Raw genomic sequence first — 19,153 nt, forward strand, 5'->3', positions numbered from 1 at the left:
ATATATCTCCTGGAGCGGTGGGGTCTGTTGCGTGGCTGGGTAACCCGAGAGATTGTGCAAAAGCTCGAATGCACGTGTCAATCCAAGACAGGGGAATACCGAAAGGAGAGATTGAAATCCTGGAAGTGGATCCTCGGTGAACCAGGACGTGTTGTTTGGGAGAAGGTTCCAAGGTGCGTTTTTCTTGGCAGTGGTTTGCAAACACCCGTGCGGGAGTTATCCTGCTGGACGCGCAATGGAGGCACTCGCGGTTACGGGTCGAGGCAAAATATTTCAGATGCATTTAAGGGGAATCTGGATAAACACACAAGGGAGAAAGGGTTAGAGGGACATTAAGGATTTAAGGGGGGGGGGGGGGGGGGGGGAGAGAAAGAGGAGACGGTGATAGGAGATGTCACTGGACGAGTAACGCAGGGGCCCAGGCGAATGCTCAAATCCCACCACGGAGGCAGGTGGAATTTAAATTCAACGAATAAAATCGGGAATATAAAAGGAGTCTCGGTAATGGTGACCGTGGCAGCCATCACCGATTGTTGTTAAAATCTGTAGCCATCTGGGATGGCCACTTACAATAAGAAACGTGGACGGTCGCAAAGCATAATGGGAAAAATGGACAGTGTAAGGTTCAGGCAGGCTCAGAGCCTGAATGTATATTTGTGAGCGAAGAATCCAGACAGCATCGAAACCCCCAACTGAATAACATCTCGATGGCCCATCTCCGTCAAAGGACTGATACTTGAGCAACCGATACAATCCCAGACATTCCGGCGCCACTCCCTGTACTCGGGAAGCGTAAACAACAGGGTCAGTGACCGCTTGGGACACGCCCAGCCATCCAGGCACCCGCCCCTTTATTGGCTCAAATCGGGACTGGAGAAGGGGGCAGTGTCAGCGGTGCACGAAGCTATTTCGGAAGAGGAGAAGGCACCACTGGAAGGGATCAAAGCAAAGTGGGAGGAAGAGTTGGGAGAGGGTATGGAGGAGGGGGTCTGGTGTGAGGTGCTCCGGAGAATGAATGCCTCCACCTCATGTGCGAGGTTGGGGCTGATACAGCTGAAGGTGGTATATAGAGCGCACCTCACGAGGGCGAGGATGAGCCGATTGTTTGAAGGAGTAGAGGATGTGTGTGAGCGTTGCGGGGGGGGTGGGGGGGGGGGGGGGGGGCTAATCACGTTCATATGTTTTGATCCTGTCCAAAGCTAGGGGAGTACTGGAAGGAGGTGTTTAGGGTAGTTTCCAAGGTGGTGCGTGTGAAACTGGACCCGGGTCCCCAGGAGGCCATATTCGGGGTGTCGGACCAGCCAGGGTTGGAAACGGGAGCGGAGGCAGATGTTGTAGCCTTCGCCTCATTGATCGCCCGAAGGCGGATCCTGCTGGGATGGAGAGCAGCGTCTCCACCCACTGCCCTGCCGTGGCGGGGGGACCTGTTGGAATACTTGACCCTTGAGAAGGTTAAGTTCGAACTGAGGGGAAGCTCGGAGGGGTTCTACAAGTCATGGGCACCATTTATTATGCACTTTCAAGAACTGGGTAACATCGAACATTAGTTGGGGGGTGGGTGGGGCTGTGTAGATTAAGGGTGACAATGGGTAATCCCGGATTCCTTTTTGTCATTTGTTTATGAAAACATGTGGGCTGAGGTTTGGGGGTTGGTGGGCGGATGGGATCGTTATTATGGGGATTGACATATCTTGCTGATTATTGTTTATCGTTGATGGGTGTAAATGCGGGAGAAAATGTGAAAAAGGAGAATAAAAATATATTTTTTTAAAAATTGCCTCAAATCGAACAATGATCGAGAATTACCCAATTGGTGGGGTCCAAACCTAAGGACTGCCCAAAAGAGCACAAAACTCCCCAAGGATAAAGAGAGAGACCACCATGCGTTCGATCTCTCTTGGACCTGGCGCTCCCGCAACGACCATCTCTAATTGCAACACCACCAGGAGCAAGTTCAAGTTCAACGTCTGCTACCAGACGGATGAGCCCAGCTGAGTAGCAGTTACTTCTCCAGACCCAGCAGATCAAGATTCGAACAACGGCCACTGTTCCTCTGACCTAAGCCGGGTGCCTGAAGTTAAGTACAGGTTGTCATAGTTGTTAGGTGTAGTTTAACTAGTAGTGTTTATGTTGCATGATTAATTGTGTGTGCAAATAAAGCACCCTTGATCCTGAACTAACTAACTGGTGTTTGGCTCTATGATCGATACCCGGTTGAACCTTGTGGTGGTATCATTTGATACCTGGCGATTCTGAGCAATATATCGATATCAAAAGAAAGGGCAACCCTATTGACGGCCTTATTTACAGTAGGTAAAAAAAAAGGCAACAAAACCCATCTGGTTCACCAAGGATCCACTTCCGGAATTTCAATCTCTCCTTTTGCTTTTCCCCCGTCTTCCTTTAGTGAAGTAATTAAACTAATGTGTCAGGGGGATGGGAACCGATGCAGGAAGTTGGAAGGTAGTAAAACAGGGACAGAAACAAAAGGCAGTAAGGGGGAAAGTGTAAGGCAGAGAAGCCACAGTCAAAAATCAAAAAGGGCGACAGTACAAGGTACAGTGACTGAGGGGAGCTCAGTGAATAGGACCAGGAATACTAAAAGGAATAAAACGGGAAGTAAAAACATTAATAGTAAGCGACGCGGCAGGTTGCTACAAGAAGATATGGGTTGAACGACAAGGAAAATTAGGAGAAAAGTTAAGAGGAAATATAACTTAGGAGAGGTTACTGATCGAGGTGTTAAGATTCAAAACAGAGGTAAAAAAGCCAACATAAGTGTACTTTACCCGAATGCTCGTAGTATTCGGAATAAGGTAAATGAGTTGATGGCACAAATCATCGTGAATGACTATGATTTAGTGGCCATTACTGAAACATGGTTAAAGGATGGTCACGACTAGGAGTTAAATATCCGAGGGTATCAAACTATTCGGAAGGACAGAGTGGATGGCAAGGGAGGTGGTGTAGCTCTGCTATTTAAGGATGACATCCGGGCAATAGTAAGGGATGACATCGGTGCTATGGAGGATAAGGTTGAATCAATTTGGGTGGAAATCAGGAGTAGGAAGGCGAAAAAGTCACTGATGGGAGTAATCTATAGGCCACCAATTATGGTGGGGCAGGCAAAAAAACAAAGAAATAACGGATGCATGTAGATATGGTACAGCAGTTATCATGGGGGATTTTAATCTACATGTCGATTGGTTAAACCAGGTCGGTCAAAGCAGCCTTGAGGAGGAGTTTATAGAATGTATCTGCGATAGTTTCCTAGAACAGTATGTAATGGAACCTACGAGGGAACAAGCGGTCCAAGATCTGGTCCTGTGTAATGAGAGGAGGATTGATTCAGGATCTCATGGTTAGGGATCCTCTCGGAAGGAGCGATCACAATATGGTGAAATTTAAAATATAGATGGAGGGTGAGAAGGCAAAATCAAACACTAGTGTTTTGTGCTTAAACAAAGGAGATTACAATGGGATGAGAGAAGAACTAGCTAAGGTAGACTGGGAGCAAAGACTTTATGGTGAAACAGTTGAGGAACAGTGGAGAACCTTCCAAGTGATTTTTCACAGTGCTCAGCAAAGGTTTATACCAACAAAAAGGAAGGACGGTAGAAAGAGGGAAAATCAACCGTGGATTTCTAAGGAAATAAGGGAGAGTATCAAATTGAAGGAAAAAGCATACAAAGTGGCAAAGATTAGTGGGAGACTAGAGGACTGGGAAATCTTTAGGGGGCAACAGAAAGCTACTAAAAAAGCTATAAAGAAGAGTAAGACAGATGAGAGTAAACTTGCTCAGAATATAAAAACAGATAGTAAAAGTTTCTACAAATATATAAAACAAGAAAGAGTGGCTACGGTAAATAATGGTCCTTTAGAGGATGAGAAGGGAGTTTTAATAATGGGAGATGGCGAAATGGCTGAGGAGCTGAACAGGTTTTTTGGGTCGGTCTTCACAGTGGAAGACACAAATAACATGCCAGTGACTGATAGAAATGAGGCTATAACAGGTGAGGACCTTGAGAGGATTGTTATCACTAAGGAGTAAGTGATGGACAAGCTAATGGAGCTAAAGGTAGATACGTCTCCTGGCCCTGATGGAATGCATCCCAGAGTGCTAAAAGAGATGGCTAGGGAAATTGCAAATGCACTAATGATAATTTACCAAAATTCACTAGACTCTGGGGTGGTCCCGGCGGATTGGAAATTAGCAAACATGACACCACTGTTTAAAAAAGGAGGTAGGCAGAAAGCGGGTAATTATAGGCCAGTGAGCTTAACTTCGGTAGTAGGGAAGATGCTGGAATCTATCATCAAGGAAGAAATAGCGAGGCATCTGGATGGAAATTGTCCCATTGGGCAGACGCAGCATGGGTTCATAAAGGGCAGGTCGTGCCTAACTAATTTAGTGGAATTTTTTGAGGACATTAACAGTGCGGTAGATAACGGGGAGCCAATGGATGTGGTATATCTGGATTTCCAGAAAGCCTTTGACAAGGTGCCACACAAAAGGTTACTGCATAAGATAAAGATGCGTGGCATTAAGGGTAAAGTAGTAGCATGGATCGAGGATTGGTTAATTAATAGAAAGCAAAGAGTGGGGATTAATGAGTGTTTCTTTGGTTGGCAATCAGTAGCTAGCGGTGTCCCTCAGGGATCAGTGTTGGGCCCACAATTGTTCACAATTTACATAGATGATTTGGAGTTGGGGACCAAGGGCAATGTGTCCAAGTTTGCAGACGACACTAAGATGAGTGGTAAAGCAAAAAGTGCAGAGGATACTGGAAGTCTGCAGAGGGATTTAGATCGGGTAAGTGAATGGGCTAGGGTCTGGCAGATGGAATACAATGTTGACAAATGGGAGGTTATCCATTTTGGTAGGAATAACAGCATAAGGGATTATTATTTAAATGATAAAATATTAAAACATGCTGCTGTGCAGAGAGACCTGGGTGTGCTAGTGCATGAGTCGTAAAACGTTGGTTTACAGGTGCAACAGGTAATTAAGAAGGCGAATGGAATTTTGTCCTTCATTGCTAGAGGGATGGAGTTTAAGACTAGGGAGGTTATGCTGCAATTGTATGCGGTGTTAGTGAGGCCACACCTGGAGTATTGTGTTCAGTTTTGGTCTCCCTACTTGAGAAAGGACGCACTGGCACTGGAGGGTGTGCAGAGAAGATTCACTAGGTTAATCCCAGCGCTGAAGTGGTTGGATTACGAGGAGAGGTTGAGTAGACTGGGACTGTACTCATTGGAATTTAGAAGTTTGAGGGGGTTCTTATAGAAACATATAAAATTATGAAGGGAATAGATAGGATAGATGCGGGGAGGTTGTTTCCACTGGTGGGTGAAAGCAGAACTGGGGGGGGGCATAGCCTCAAAATAAGGGGAAGTAGATTTAGGACTGAGTTTAGGAGGAACTTCTTCACCCAAAGGGTTGTGAATCTATGGAATTCCTTGCCCAGTGAAGCAGTAGAGGCTCCTTCATTAAATGTTTTTAAGATAAAGATAGATAGTTTTTTGAAGAATAAAGGGATTAAGGGTTATGGTGTTCAGGCCGGAAAGTGGAGCTGAGTCCACAAAAGATCAGCCATGATCTCATTGAATGGCGGAGCAGGCTCGAGGGGCCAGATGGCCTACTCCTGCTCCTAGTTCTTATGTTCTTATGAAGGGGACATCTGCCGTCCTTACCCCGGTCTGGCCTACACGTGACTCCAGACCCCTGGTACTCACCATCTCTCCAGTCTCTGGATTCACCACGCTCGAATCGAAATTGAACTTTCCCTGTTTGTCCTGGATAGGAGAAAGAGGAAATGATTAAAGGCGGGGAGAGGGGAGCAACAGCCCTGCTGAGACGACCAGAAAAGGCGCCCCGCTCTCTCTCTCTCTCTCTACAAAACCAACAGGGCAGCCCCCCCCTTTGTAACATTCCCAGACTTGTACACGTCCAAGTTCTGATTTCACCACCCCTCAAAGCTCCGAGATTTGGGGCGGGGCTCACAGCTCGGCGCCCCCACCCCCGTCACCATGTCCCACAGACGACGACCCACCTGAACGAAGAGCTTGCCGCTGCCGTGACCCAGGAGTTCGTGCAGTCCCACCTGAACCTCGAAGGAGGGATTCCGCCATTTAATGTATAAATCCTGCCAGAACAAGGAAAGCAGTCAGTACATGCGTACAGACAAGTACACCCGCACACACGTACACACACACGTACGTACACCACACGTACACCCGCACACACGTACACACACACGTACACACACACGTACGTACACCACACGTACAGCCGCACACACGTACACACACACACGTACGTACACCACACGTACAGCCGCACACACGTACACACACACACGTACGTACACCACACGTACAGCCGCACACACGTACACACACACACGTACGTACACCACACGTACGTACACCACACGTACGTACACCACACGTACAGCCGCACACACGTACACACACACACACACACGTACGTACACCACACGTACACCCGCACACACACACACCCGCACACCCCCACACGTACGTACACCCCACACGTACGTACGTACACCCCACACACGTACACCCGCACACGTACGTACACCCCACACACGTACGTACCCCCCACACACGTACGTACCCCCCACACACGTACGTACCCCCCACACACGTACGTACCCCCCACACACGTACGTACCCCCCACACACGTACGTACCCCCCACACACGTACGTACCCCCCACACACGTACGTACCCCCCACACGTACGTACCCCCCACACGTACGTACCCCCCACACGTACGTACCCCCCACACGTACGTACCCCCCACACGTACGTACCCCCCACACGTACGTACCCCCCACACGTACGTACCCCCCACACGTACGTACCCCCCACACGTACGTACCCCCCCACACGTACGTACACCACACACGTACGTACACCACACGTACGTACCCCACACACGTACGTACCCCACACACGTACGTACCCCACACGCACGCACACACGTACACACACACATACGTACACACACGCGTACGTACGAACGCACACGTACAAACGCACACACGTACGGACGTACACACACACGTACGGACGCACACATGGACGTACACACGGACGTACACACATACGGACGTACACACACATACACGTACGTACGTACATACACACGTACGTACACAGGTACGTACACACACCTCGCTAACATTCGCCACCTGAGCCAATCGAGCGCTCCCTTCGAGTGACAGGCGGCGGCCATCATGTCCAAGCGGGGAGCACTCGCGAGCGCACCAGCCTCGTCCGAGGGCCAGCCGCGCGCCCACCCACACCGCATGTTCCCCAGCCACCCAGCCCCCTCGCCGCCCCACACACCTTGTCCTCCTCCTGCAGGAATGTCAGCTTTTCTTTCTGGGTGGAGTAGGCCACCGCCAAAACGTTCCCGAGCGAAACGTTCTTGAATCCCACCGTCTGCCGAATATCGTCATCTGGATAAGAGGGGGGGAGGAAGGGAGAGGTTTGAAAAAAAAAAAACCCCAGCGGGTTTCGCAATCGGAGGCACGGGGGACTAAACCGTCTCCGCAGGATCGGGGGGGGGGGGGGAGACGGAGACGTGACTGCTGATTCAGGGCAGGGTGACGGAGCCCCGGGGGAAAACTGAGAGAACCGGCCGGGCCCGGAGCGACACACAGATTCGCAGCCTCTCGATTATTGACACTGTGTAATCCAGCCCGACCTTCACATCACTCAGGGCCGAGGTTGGTTACCCTCCACCTCCCATTGTGCCGTTCAATGAAACCATGCCGTATCCGTTTCACTTTCAGTCTGGATTGACAGGACGAGGTGGTTAGATATCTGAGGGATTGTTAACCCGTTCAGACCCTGCTGCTGCCGGTACCTCACCCGCTTCTGTCCAGCCGCAGGATTCATCCTGTCCTGATTTCTCACTCTCAGAGAGAGTCCGTGTTCCGCATCCAACCCCAACATACAATTAGCTCACACTTCACAAACCAGGTTTCTCATTAAAGTTAACCTCTCCCACAGTGCGGCACCCCCTCAGTACTGACCCTCTGACAGTGCAGCACTCCCTCAGTACTGACGCTCCGACAGTGCGGCACTCCCTCAGTACTGACCCTCTGACAGTGCAGCACTCCCTCAGCACTGACGCTCCGACAGTGCGGCACTCCCTCAGTACTGACCCTCCCACAGTGCGGCACTCCCTCTGTACTGACCCTCTGACAGTGCGGCGCTCCCTCAGTACTGACCCTCTGACAGTGCGGCACTCCCTCAGTACTGACCCTCTGACAGTGCGGCACTCCCTCAGTACTGACCCTCTGACAGTGCGGCACTCCCTCAGTACTGACCCTCTGACAGTGCGGCGCTCCCTCAGTACTGACCCTCTGACAGTGCGGCACTCCCTCAGTACTGACCCTCTGACAGTGCGGCACTCCCTCAGTACTGACCCTCTGACAGTGCGGCTCTCCCTCAGTACTGACCCTCTGACAGTGCGGCACTCCCTCAGTACTGACCCTCTGACAGTGCGGCACTCCCTCAGTACTGACCCTCTGACAGTGCGGCACTCCCTCAGTACTGACCCTCTGACAGTGCGGCTCTCCCTCAGTACTGACCCTCTGACAGTGCGGCTCTCCCTCAGTACTGACCCTCTGACAGTGCGGCACTCCCTCAGTACTGACCCTCTGACGGTGCAGCACTCCCTCAGTACTGACGCTCTGACAGTGCGGCACTCCCTCAGTACTGACGCTCCGACAGTGCGGCACTCCTTCCGTACTGACCCTCTGACAGTGCGGCACTCCCTCAGTACTGACCCTCTGACAGTGCGGCTCTCCCTCAGTACTGACCCTCTGACAGTGCGGCACTCCCTCCGTACTGACCCTCTGACAGTGCGGCACTCCCTCAGTACTGACCCTCTGACAGTGCGGCTCTCCCTCAGTACTGACCCTCTGACAGTGCGGCACTCCCTCAGTACTGACCCTCTGACAGTGCGGCACTCCCTCAGTACTGACCCTCTGACAGTGCGGCTCTCCCTCAGTACTGACCCTCTGACAGTGCGGCACTCCCTCAGTACTGACCCTCTGACAGTGCGGCACTCCCTCAGTACTGACCCTCTGACAGTGCGGCGCTCCCTCAGTACTGCCTCTGGGGGTCGCTCTCTACAGAGGGGCACAAACATAGCAGTTTCCACTGCGAGGTGGCGGATACTTAAACAAAGTGAACACCTCGACATGACGTGTGGTTACTACCCAGAGCGCGGGAGGGGGAACAGAAATCAGCTGCTTCTTACAGTTTGGGATGTTAATGCCGGCAGGAATGCCACTGCCTGCGAACGTCAGCACATCGAGCGAGGTGAAGTCCGGCTTCAGGAAAATATCCTTCTCAAATTCCTTGGGCCAGGGGAGTTTCGGGAGCAGGCGTTCCGCAGATTCCACCAGCTGGGCAAACTTGGCGCTCATGTCCTTATTGACAACGGCAACAAAACCTGAAGTGGGAGAGAGTGAGGGGGAAATAAACACTGATCGGGTTAAATCAAACAGGCAACGCAGAGACTCGCCCGTGGGAAACAGCAAAGCTCCCCCCATCTCTCCGGCTCCTCTCCCCCCATCTCTCCGGCTCCTCTCTCCCCATCTCTCCGGCTCCTCTCCCCCATCTCTCCGGCTCCTCTCCCCCCGCATCTCTCCGGCTCCTCTCCCCCCCCATCTCTCCGGCTCCTCTCCCCCCATCTCTCCGGCTCCTCTCCCCCCATCTCTCCGGCTCCTCTCCCCCCATCTCTCCGGCTCCTCTCCCCCCATCTCTCCGGCTCCTCTCCCCCCATCTCTCCGGCTCCTCTCCCCCCCCATCTCTCCGGCTCCTCTCCCCCCCCATCTCTCCGGCTCCTCTCCCCCCCCATCTCTCCGGCTCCACCCCCCCATCTCTCCGGCTCCTCTCCCCCCATCTCTCCAGCTCCTCTCCCCCCATCTCTCCCGCTCCTCTCCCCCCCCATCTCTCGCCCTCCTCTCCCCCCATCTCTCCGGTTCCTCTCCCCCCATCTCTCCGGCTCCTCTCCCCCCATCTCTCCGGCTCCTCTCCCCCCATCTCTCCGGCTCCTCTCGCCCCATCTCTCCGGCTCCTCTCCCCCCATCTCTCCGGCTCCTCTCCCCCCCCCCCATCTCTCCGGCTCCTCTCCCCCCATCTCTCCGGCTCCTCCCCCCCCATCCCTCCGGCTCCACCCCCCATCTCTCCGGCTCCTCTCCCCCCATCTCTCCGGATCCCCTCCCCCCATCTCTCCGGATCCCCTCCCGCCATCTCTCCGGCTCCTCCCCCCCATCTCTCCGGCTCCACCCCCCATCTCTCCGGCTCCTCTCCCCCCATCTCTCCAGCTCCTCTCCCCCCATCTCTCCCGCTCCTCTCCCCCCCATCTCTCGCCCTTCTCTCGCCCTCCTCTCCCCCCATCTCTCCGGCTCCTCTCCCCCCCATCTCTCCGGCTCCTCCCCCCCCCCATCTCTCCGGCTCCTCCCCCCTCATCTCTCCGGCTCCTCTCCCCCCATCTCTCCGGCTCCTGCCCCCCCATCTCTCCGGCTCCTCTCCCCCCATCTCTCCGGCTCCTCTCCCCCCATCTCTCCGGCTCCTCCTCCCCCATCTCTCCCCCTCCTCTCCCCCATCTCTCCGGCTCCTCTCCTCCCATCTCTCTGGCTCCTCTCCCCCCATCTGCGGCACTCCCTCAGTACTGACCCTCTGACAGTGCGGCACTCCCTCAGTATTGGCCCTCTGACAGTGCAGCACTCCCTCAGTACTGACCCTCTGACAGTGCGGCACTCCCTCAGTGCTGGTACTGTGGCGGGGCCCAGTGTAGATTATCTGGTGCAGTTTGAACTCAGCCTTCTGACCCAGAGACCCGACCAAGTTAGTCAGGGGTAAAGGGCAACAAGGGATCGGGGGACAGAATTGAAACCCCATCTCCCGACATCCTCTCCTCACTCTGGGAGCTGGGGGGGAGGGAATCTGAGCTCCAAACACAGCCAGCAATGACGACAACAGGGAACGGTCAGCCAGTTGCGGGCAACTGCTTCGATGAACCACACCGTTTACCTTCAAACTCTCCTCGCGATCCGTACGGGTCCCGATAACTCTCGATGAACCCAATGTAGCTGTGGAACCAAGAGGTTGGAATGAGTTAAAATTACCACCGTCTCGCTCTGTCCACATCTCCCCCTTATTAGACATAAGAGCAGAATTAGGCCACTCGGCCCATCGAGTCTGCTCCGCCATTCAATCATGGCTGATATTTTTCTCATCCCCATTCTCCTGCCTTCTCCCCATGACCCCTGACCCCCTCATTAATCAAGAACCTATCTATCTCTGTCTTAAAGACACTCAGTGATTTGGCCTCCCACAGCCTTCTGCGGCAAAGAGTTCCACAGATTCACCAACCCTCTGGCTGAAGAAATTCCTCTTCATCTCTGTTTTAAAGGATCGTCCCTTCAGTCTGAGGCTGTGTCCTCTGGTTCTAGTTTTTCCTACAAGTGGAAACATCCTCTCCACGTCCACTCTATCCAGGCCTCGCAGTATCCTGTAAGCTTCAATAAGATCCCCCTCATCCTTCTAAACTCCGAGTACAGACCCAGAATCCTCAACCGTTCCTCGTATGACAAGCTCTTCATTCCAGGGATCATTCTTGTGAACCTCCTCTGGACCCTTTCCAAGGCCCCAGCACATCTTTCCTTAGATATGGGGCTCAAAACTGCTCACAATACTCCAAATGGGGTCTGACCAGAGCCTTATACCGCCTCAGAAGTACATCCCTGCTCTTGTATTCTAGCCCTCTTGACATGAATGCTAACATTGCATTTGCCTTCCTAACTTGCCTTCCTTAGGGGCAGCACGGTAGCATTGTGGATAGCACAATTGCTTCACAGCTCCAGGGTCCCAGGTTCGATCCCGGCTTGGGTCACTGTCTGTGCGGAGTCTGCACGTTCTCCCCGTGTGTGCGTGGGTTTCCTCCGGGTGTTCCGGTTTCCTCCCACAGTCCAAAGACGTGCAGGTTAGGTGGAATGGCCGTGATAAATTGGCCTTAGTGTCCAAAATTGCCCTTAGTGTTGGGTGGGGTTACCGGGTTATGGGGATAGGGGGGAGGTGTTGCCCTTGGGTAGGGTGCTCTTTCCAAGAGCCGGTGCAGACTCGATGGGCCGAATGGCCTCCTCCTGCACTGTAAATTCTGTGATGAACTGCCGGCTGGCATGTTGACCATTGCCACGTCTCTGTCGCAGCCCCCCCCTCCCGCCTCCCTCCCTGTCACCACCCCCTCCTGCCTCCCTCCCTGACACCACCCCCTCCCCGCCTCACTCCCTGACACCACCCCCTCCCCGCCTCCCTCCCTGACACCACCCCCTCCCCGCCTCACTCCAAGCTTCAATCCCCCGCCGAACCCCCTCTCCTCGCCCACACTGGGCTGGAGTTACCGAGTGCAAAAGCGCATGCATATGAAGCCCACCCCAGCTGAACACCTCGCCACCACATACACGCGAGGCGATTAGGTTTTTTGTTGGCGGAGGGGGTGGGTCAGTGGGGGTGGGAGGGAGACGGGCGACTCTGGGGAACGCAACGGCCCGCTCCTCACCTCTCCACGATGGGCCCCACGTCTTTGATCCAGTGCTTGGAACCCTCCTTGTGAGCTTCGATGGAGCCCGTGTTGAAGCTCTGGATGTACTGCTCCAGCATGGCCGTCACGGTGGGGGTCGCCGCGTGGCTCTGTCGAGACAAGAGGCGGGCAAGGTCAGCCGGACAAACACGGAGTGTTCCTGGAAAGCCGGGATTTCAGGACATTCCCCGTCGTGCGAGCGCACCTTGGCTTTTTCCAAGTTCTCCACCACTTTCTGCATCAGCGGGGAGTAGTCGCCTCTGACCACCCGGAACGTCGCTCCATCAAACTGGTAAACCCCACACTTGTTGTCCTGCTCGCTTTTGGACGGGTCATCTACGAGAGAGAGAGAGAGAGCGTGGATCGAATGAATTCATAAACGCAGACACAGAGCAGAACATAATACACCCCCCCCTCGAGTCACTGTATAACACTGGGGTACAGTACTGGTGGGGACGGGTCTGTCGCTGTATAACACTGGGGTACAGTACTGGTGGGGACGGGTCTGTCACTGTATAACACTGGGGTACAGTACTGGTGGGGACGGGTCTGTCACTGTGTAACACTGGGGTACAGTACTGGTGGGGATGGGTCTGTCACTGTATAACACTGGGGTACAGTACTGGTGGGGACGGGTCTGTCGCTGTATAACACTAGGGTACAGTACTGGTGGGGACGGGTCTGTCACTGTATAACACTGGGGTACAGTACTGGTGGGGACGGGTCTGTCTCTGTATAACACTGGGGTACAGTACTGGTGGGGATGGGTCTGTCAATGTATAACACCGGGGTACAGTACTGGTGGGGACGAGTCTGTCACTGTATAACACTGGGGCACAGTACTGGTGGGGACGGGTCTGTCACTGTATAACACTGGGGTACAGTACTGGTGGGGACGGGTCTGTCTCTGTATAACACTGGGGTACAGTACTGGTGGGGATGGGTCTGTCACTGTATAACACCGGGGTACAGTACTGGTGGGGACGAGTCTGTTACTGTATAACACTGGGGCACAGTACTGGTGGGGACGGGTCTGTCACTGTATAACACTGGGGTACAGTACTGGTGGGGACGGGTCTGTCACTGTATGACACTGGGGTACAGTACTGGTGGGGACGAGTCTGTCACTGTATGGCACTGGGGTACAGTACTGGTGGGGACGGGTCTGTCACTGTATAACACTGGGGTACAGTACTGGTGGGGACGGGTCTGTCACTGTATAACACTGGGGTACAGTACTGGTGGGGAGGGGTCTGTCACTGTATAACACTGGGGTACAGTACTGGTGGCGACGGGTCTGTCACTGTATAACATTGGGGTACAGTACTGGTGGGGATGGGTCTGTCACTGTATAACACTGGGGTACAGTACTGGTGGGGACGGGTCTGTCACTGTATAACACTGGGGTACAGTACTGGTGGGGACGTGTCTGTCACTGTATAACACTGGGGTACAGTACTGGTGGGAACGCGTCTGTCACTGTATAACACTGGGTACAGTACTGGTGGGGAAGGGTATGTCACTGTATAACACTGGGGCACAGTACTGGTGGGGATGGGTCTGTCACTGTATAACACTGGGGTACAGTACTGGTGGAGATGGGTCTGTCACTGTATAACACTGTGGTACAGTACTGGTGGAGATGGGTCTGTCACTGTATAACACTGGGGTATAGTACTGGTGGGGACGGGTCTGTCACTGTATAACACTGGGGCACAGTACTGATGGGGACGGGTCTGTCACTGTATAACACTGGGGTACAGTACTGGTGGGGACGGGTCTGTCACTGTATAACACTGGGGTACAGTACTGGTGGGGACGGGTCTGTCACTGTATAACACTGGGGTACAGTACTGGTGGGGACGGGTCTGTCACTGTATAACACTGGGGTACAGTACTGGTGGGGACGGGTCTGTCACTGTAGAACACTGGGGTACAGTACTGGTGGGAACGGGTCTGTCACTGTATAACACTGGGGTACAGTACTGGTGGGGACGGGTCTGTCACTGTATAACACTGTGGTACAGTACTGGTGGGGATAGGTCTGTCACTGTATAACACTGGGGTACAGTACTGGTGGGGACGGGCCTGTCACTGTATAACACAGGGGTACAGTACTGGTGGGGACGGGTCTGTCACTGTGTAACACTGGGGTACAGTACTGGTGGGGACAGGTCTGTCACTGTATAACACTGGGGTACAGTACTGGTGGGGACGGGTCTGTCACTGTGTAACACTGGGGTACAGTACTGGTGGGGACGGGTCTGTCACTGTGTAACACTGGGGTACAGTACTGGTGGGGACGGGTCTGTCACTGTATAACACTGGGGTACAGTACTGGTGGGGACGGGTCTGTCACTGTATAACACTGGGGTACAGTACTGGTGGGGACGGGTCTGTCACTGTATAACACTGGGGTACAGTACTGGTGGGGATGGGTCGGTCACTGTATAACACTGGGGTACAGTACTGTTGGGGACGGGTCTGTCACTGTATAACACTGGAGTACAGTACTGGTGGGGACGGGTCTGTCACTGTATAACACTGGGGTACAGTACTGGTGGGGACGGGTCGGTCACTGTATAACACTGGGGTACAGTACTGGTGGGGACGGGTCTGTCACTGTATAACACTGGGTTACAGTACTGGTGGGGACGGGTCTGTCACTTTATAACACTGGGTTACAGTGCTGGTGGGGACAGGTCTGTCACTGTATAACACTGGGGTACAGTACTGGTGGGGACGGGTCGGTCACTGTATAACACTGGGGTACAGTACTGGTGGGGACGGGTCTGTCACTGTATAACACTGGGTTACAGTACTGGTGGGGACGGGTCTGTCACTTTATAACACTGGGTTACAGTGCTGGTGGGGACAGGTCTGTCACTGTATAACACTGGGGTACAGTACTGGTGGGGACGGGTCTGTCGCTGTGTAACACTGGGGTACACTACTGGTGGGGACGGGTCTGTCGCTGTGTAACACTGGGGTACAGTACTGGTGGGGAGGGGTCTGTCACTGTGTAACACTGGGGTACAGTACTGGTGGGGACGGGTCTGTCAGTGTATAACACTGGGGTACAGTACTGGTGGGGATGGGTCTGTCACTGTATAACACTGGGGTACAGTCCTGGTGGGGACGGGTCGGTCACTGTATAACACTGGGGTACAGTACTGGTGGGGACGGGTCTGTCACTGTATAACACTGGATTACAGTATTGGTGGGGACGGGTCTGTCACTGTATAACACTGGGGTACAGTTCTGGTGGGGACGGGTCTGTCCCTGTGTAACACTGGGGTGCAGTACTGGTGGGGACGGGTCTGTCACTGTATAACACTGGGGTACAGTACTGGTGGGGACGGGTCTGTCACTGTATAACGCTGGGGTACAGTACTGGTGGGGACGGGTCTGTCACTGTATAACGCTGGGGTACAGTACTGGCGGGGACGGGTCTGTCTCTGTATAACACTGGGGTACAGTACCGGTGGGGACGGGTCTGTCTCTGTATAACACTGGGGTACAGTACCGGTGGGGACGGGTCTGTCACTGTATAACACTGGGGTACAGTACCGGTGGGGACGGGTCTGTCACTGTATAACACTGGGGTACAGTACTGGTGGGGACGGGTCTGTCACTGTGTAACACTGGGGTACAGTACTGGTGGGGACGGGTCTGTCACTGTGTAACACTGGGGTACAGTACTGGTGGGGACGGGTCTGTCACTGTGTAACACTGGGGTACAGTACTGGTGGGGACGGGTCTGTCACTGTATAACACTGGGGTACAGTACTGGTGGGGACGTGTCTATCACTGTATAACATTGGGGTACAGTACTGGTGGGGACGGGTCTGTCACTGTATAACACTGGGGTACAGTACTGGTGGGGACGGGTCTGTCACTGTATAACACTGGGGTACAGTACTGGTGGGGACGGGTCTGTCACTGTATAACACTGGGGTACAGTACTGGTGGGGACGGGTCTGACACTGTATAACACTGGGGTACAGTACTGGTGGGGACGTGTCTATCACTGTATAACATTGGGGTACAGTACTGGTGGAGACGGGTCTGTCTCTGTATAACACTGGGGTATAGTACTGGTGGGGACGGGTCTGTCACTGTGTAACACTGGGGTACAGTACTGGTGGGGACGAGTGTCACTGTATAACACTGGGGTATAGTACTGGTGGGGACGGGTCTGTCACTGTGTAACACTGGGGTACAGTACTGGTGGGGACGAGTCTGTCACTGTATAACACTGGGGTACAGTACTGGTGGGGACGGGTCTGTCACTGTATAACACTGGGGTACAGTACTGGTGGGGACGGGTCTGTCACTGTATAACACTGGGGTACAGTACTGGTGGGGACGGGTCTGTCACTGTATAACACTGGGGTACAGTACTGGTGGGGACGGGTCTGTCACTGTGTAACACTGGGGTACAGTACTGGTGGGGACGGGTCTGTCACTGCGTAACACTGGGGTACAGTACTGGTGGGGACGGGTCTGTCACTGTGTAACACTGGGGTACAGTACTGGTGGGGACGGGTCTGTCACTGTATAACACTGGGATACAGTACTGGTGGGGACGGGTCTGTCACTGTATAACACTGGGGTACAGTACTGGTGGGGACGGGTCTGTCACTGTATAACACTGGGGTACAGTACTGGTGGGGACGGGTCTGTCACTGTATAACACTGGGGTACAGTACTGGTGGGGACGGGTCTGACACTGTATAACACTGGGGTACAGTACTGGTGGGGACGTGTCGATCACTGTATAACATTGGGGTACAGTACTGGTGGGGACGGGTCTGTCACTATAACACTGGGGTACAGTACTGGTGGGGACGGGTCTGTCACTGTATAACACTGGGGTACAGTACTGGTGGGGACGAGTCTGTCACTGTATAACACTGGGGTACAGTACTGGTGGGGACGGGTCTGTCACTGTATAACACTGGGGTACAGTACTGGTGGGGAGGGGTCTGTCACTGTATAACACTGGGGTACAGTACTGGTGGGGACGGGTCTGTCACTGTATAACACTGGGGTACAGTACTGGTGGGGACGGGTCTGTCACTGTATAACACTGGGGTACAGTACTGGTGGGGACGAGTCTGTCACTGTATGACACTGGGGTACAGTACTGGTGGGGACGGGTCTGTCACTGTATAACACTGGGGTACAGTACTGGTGGGGACGGGTCTGTCACTGTATAACACTGGGGTACAGTACTGGTGGGGACGGGAGCTGCTCCACTGGAAGGTCAGGTTCTGGGAAGAAATGTGCCTCTTAAACACCTTACCATCCATAATCGCCGAAGCCTGCCTGACCTCATAGAGCGGTTTGTCATCAGTTCCTGCTGTTTTAAACAGACGTGTATTGTACGCACTGATACCCTGAGGGAAAAGAAGATCAGTTTAACAATTTTGTTCCCTTGTAACATCGATTTAGGTTTAAATATTGTCTTCAGCACAACAGGGAGGGTCCAATCATCAACCCCATAGTGTCGTGGCGTTCTTCACAGCCTCCCCGCACCCCCCCCCAGCCGAGAAGGCCAGTGTCCCCCCCCCCCCCCCCCCCCCCCCCCACACCCAAAACTCATGAAGATTATTCAATTGCTATTTAATCGTTTGCGGGAAGCGGGCGGCGCTGGTGAGACCTGCGTCGATTGCCCTCGGGGAGGCGGTGGGTGAGCCGCCATCTCGAAGCCGCTACGGTCTCGTGTAGAGTAGGTACAACAACTGTGCTGTTAGGGAGGGAGTTCCAGGATTTTGACCCAGCGACATGTGGGGGATTCAGCGATGGGAATGCCATCGAATGTCAAGGGGGCGATGGTTAGATCCTCTCTTGTAGGAGATGGTCATTGCCGGGCACTTGTGTGGCGTGAATGCCACTTGCCACTTGTCAGCCCCGAGCCTGGATATTGTCCGGGTCTTGCTGCATTTGGACAGGGACTGATTCAGTATCTGGGGAGTCGCGAATGGTGCTGAACATGGTGCAGTCATCCGCAAACATCCCCACTTCTGACCTTAAACCCGCTTGATCGGCGCCCCATCCACCACCTTCAACATTCACTCCCTCCCCCACTGACGCACAGTGGCAGCCGTGTGTCCCGTCTACAAGATGCACTGCAGCAACTCACCAAGGTTCCTCGGACAGCACCTTCCAAACCCACGTCCTCCACCACCTAGAAGGACAAGAGCAGCAGATACCTGGGGAACCCCCCACCACCTGGAGGTTCCCCTCCGAGTCACCCACCACCCCGACTGGGAAATATATCGGCCGTCCCTTCACTGTCGCTGGGTCAAAATCCCGGAACTCCCTCCCTAACAGCACAGTGGGTGTGCTTACACCACAGGGGACCGCGGCGGGTTCAGGGCGGCAGCTCACCCACCGCCTTCTGAAGGGCAACTGGGGATGGGCGACGCCCACATCCCATGGATCAGTTTTGTTTCGGAGTCAGAACATCAGCTGACAGCATTAAAGCCGACAAGTTGGCTGGACACAGACTAA

The 19,153-nt window shown here is 53.8% G+C and overlaps 1 protein-coding gene across 1 annotated transcript in view; it reads right to left on the reverse strand.

The window, feature by feature from the left end:
* The window catches only part of dpp3 (dipeptidyl-peptidase 3), a 33,849-nt gene that overhangs the window by 7,385 nt on the left and 7,311 nt on the right, over positions 1–19,153 (reverse strand). The window contains exons 5-12 of the mRNA XM_072489660.1: positions 17,943–18,036; positions 12,840–12,970; positions 12,614–12,744; positions 11,086–11,144; positions 9,305–9,499; positions 7,378–7,490; positions 6,054–6,146; positions 5,737–5,796 (exon numbers count right to left, since the gene is read on the reverse strand). Of these exons, the coding sequence (XP_072345761.1) occupies positions 5,737–5,796; positions 6,054–6,146; positions 7,378–7,490; positions 9,305–9,499; positions 11,086–11,144; positions 12,614–12,744; positions 12,840–12,970; positions 17,943–18,036 (876 nt within the window). The remainder of the gene's footprint in view (positions 1–5,736; positions 5,797–6,053; positions 6,147–7,377; positions 7,491–9,304; positions 9,500–11,085; positions 11,145–12,613; positions 12,745–12,839; positions 12,971–17,942; positions 18,037–19,153) is intronic.

Source organism: Scyliorhinus torazame, chromosome 24 (genome assembly GCF_047496885.1).
Source record: "Scyliorhinus torazame isolate Kashiwa2021f chromosome 24, sScyTor2.1, whole genome shotgun sequence".
NCBI classification, from domain to species: Eukaryota; Metazoa; Chordata; class Chondrichthyes; order Carcharhiniformes; family Scyliorhinidae; genus Scyliorhinus; species Scyliorhinus torazame.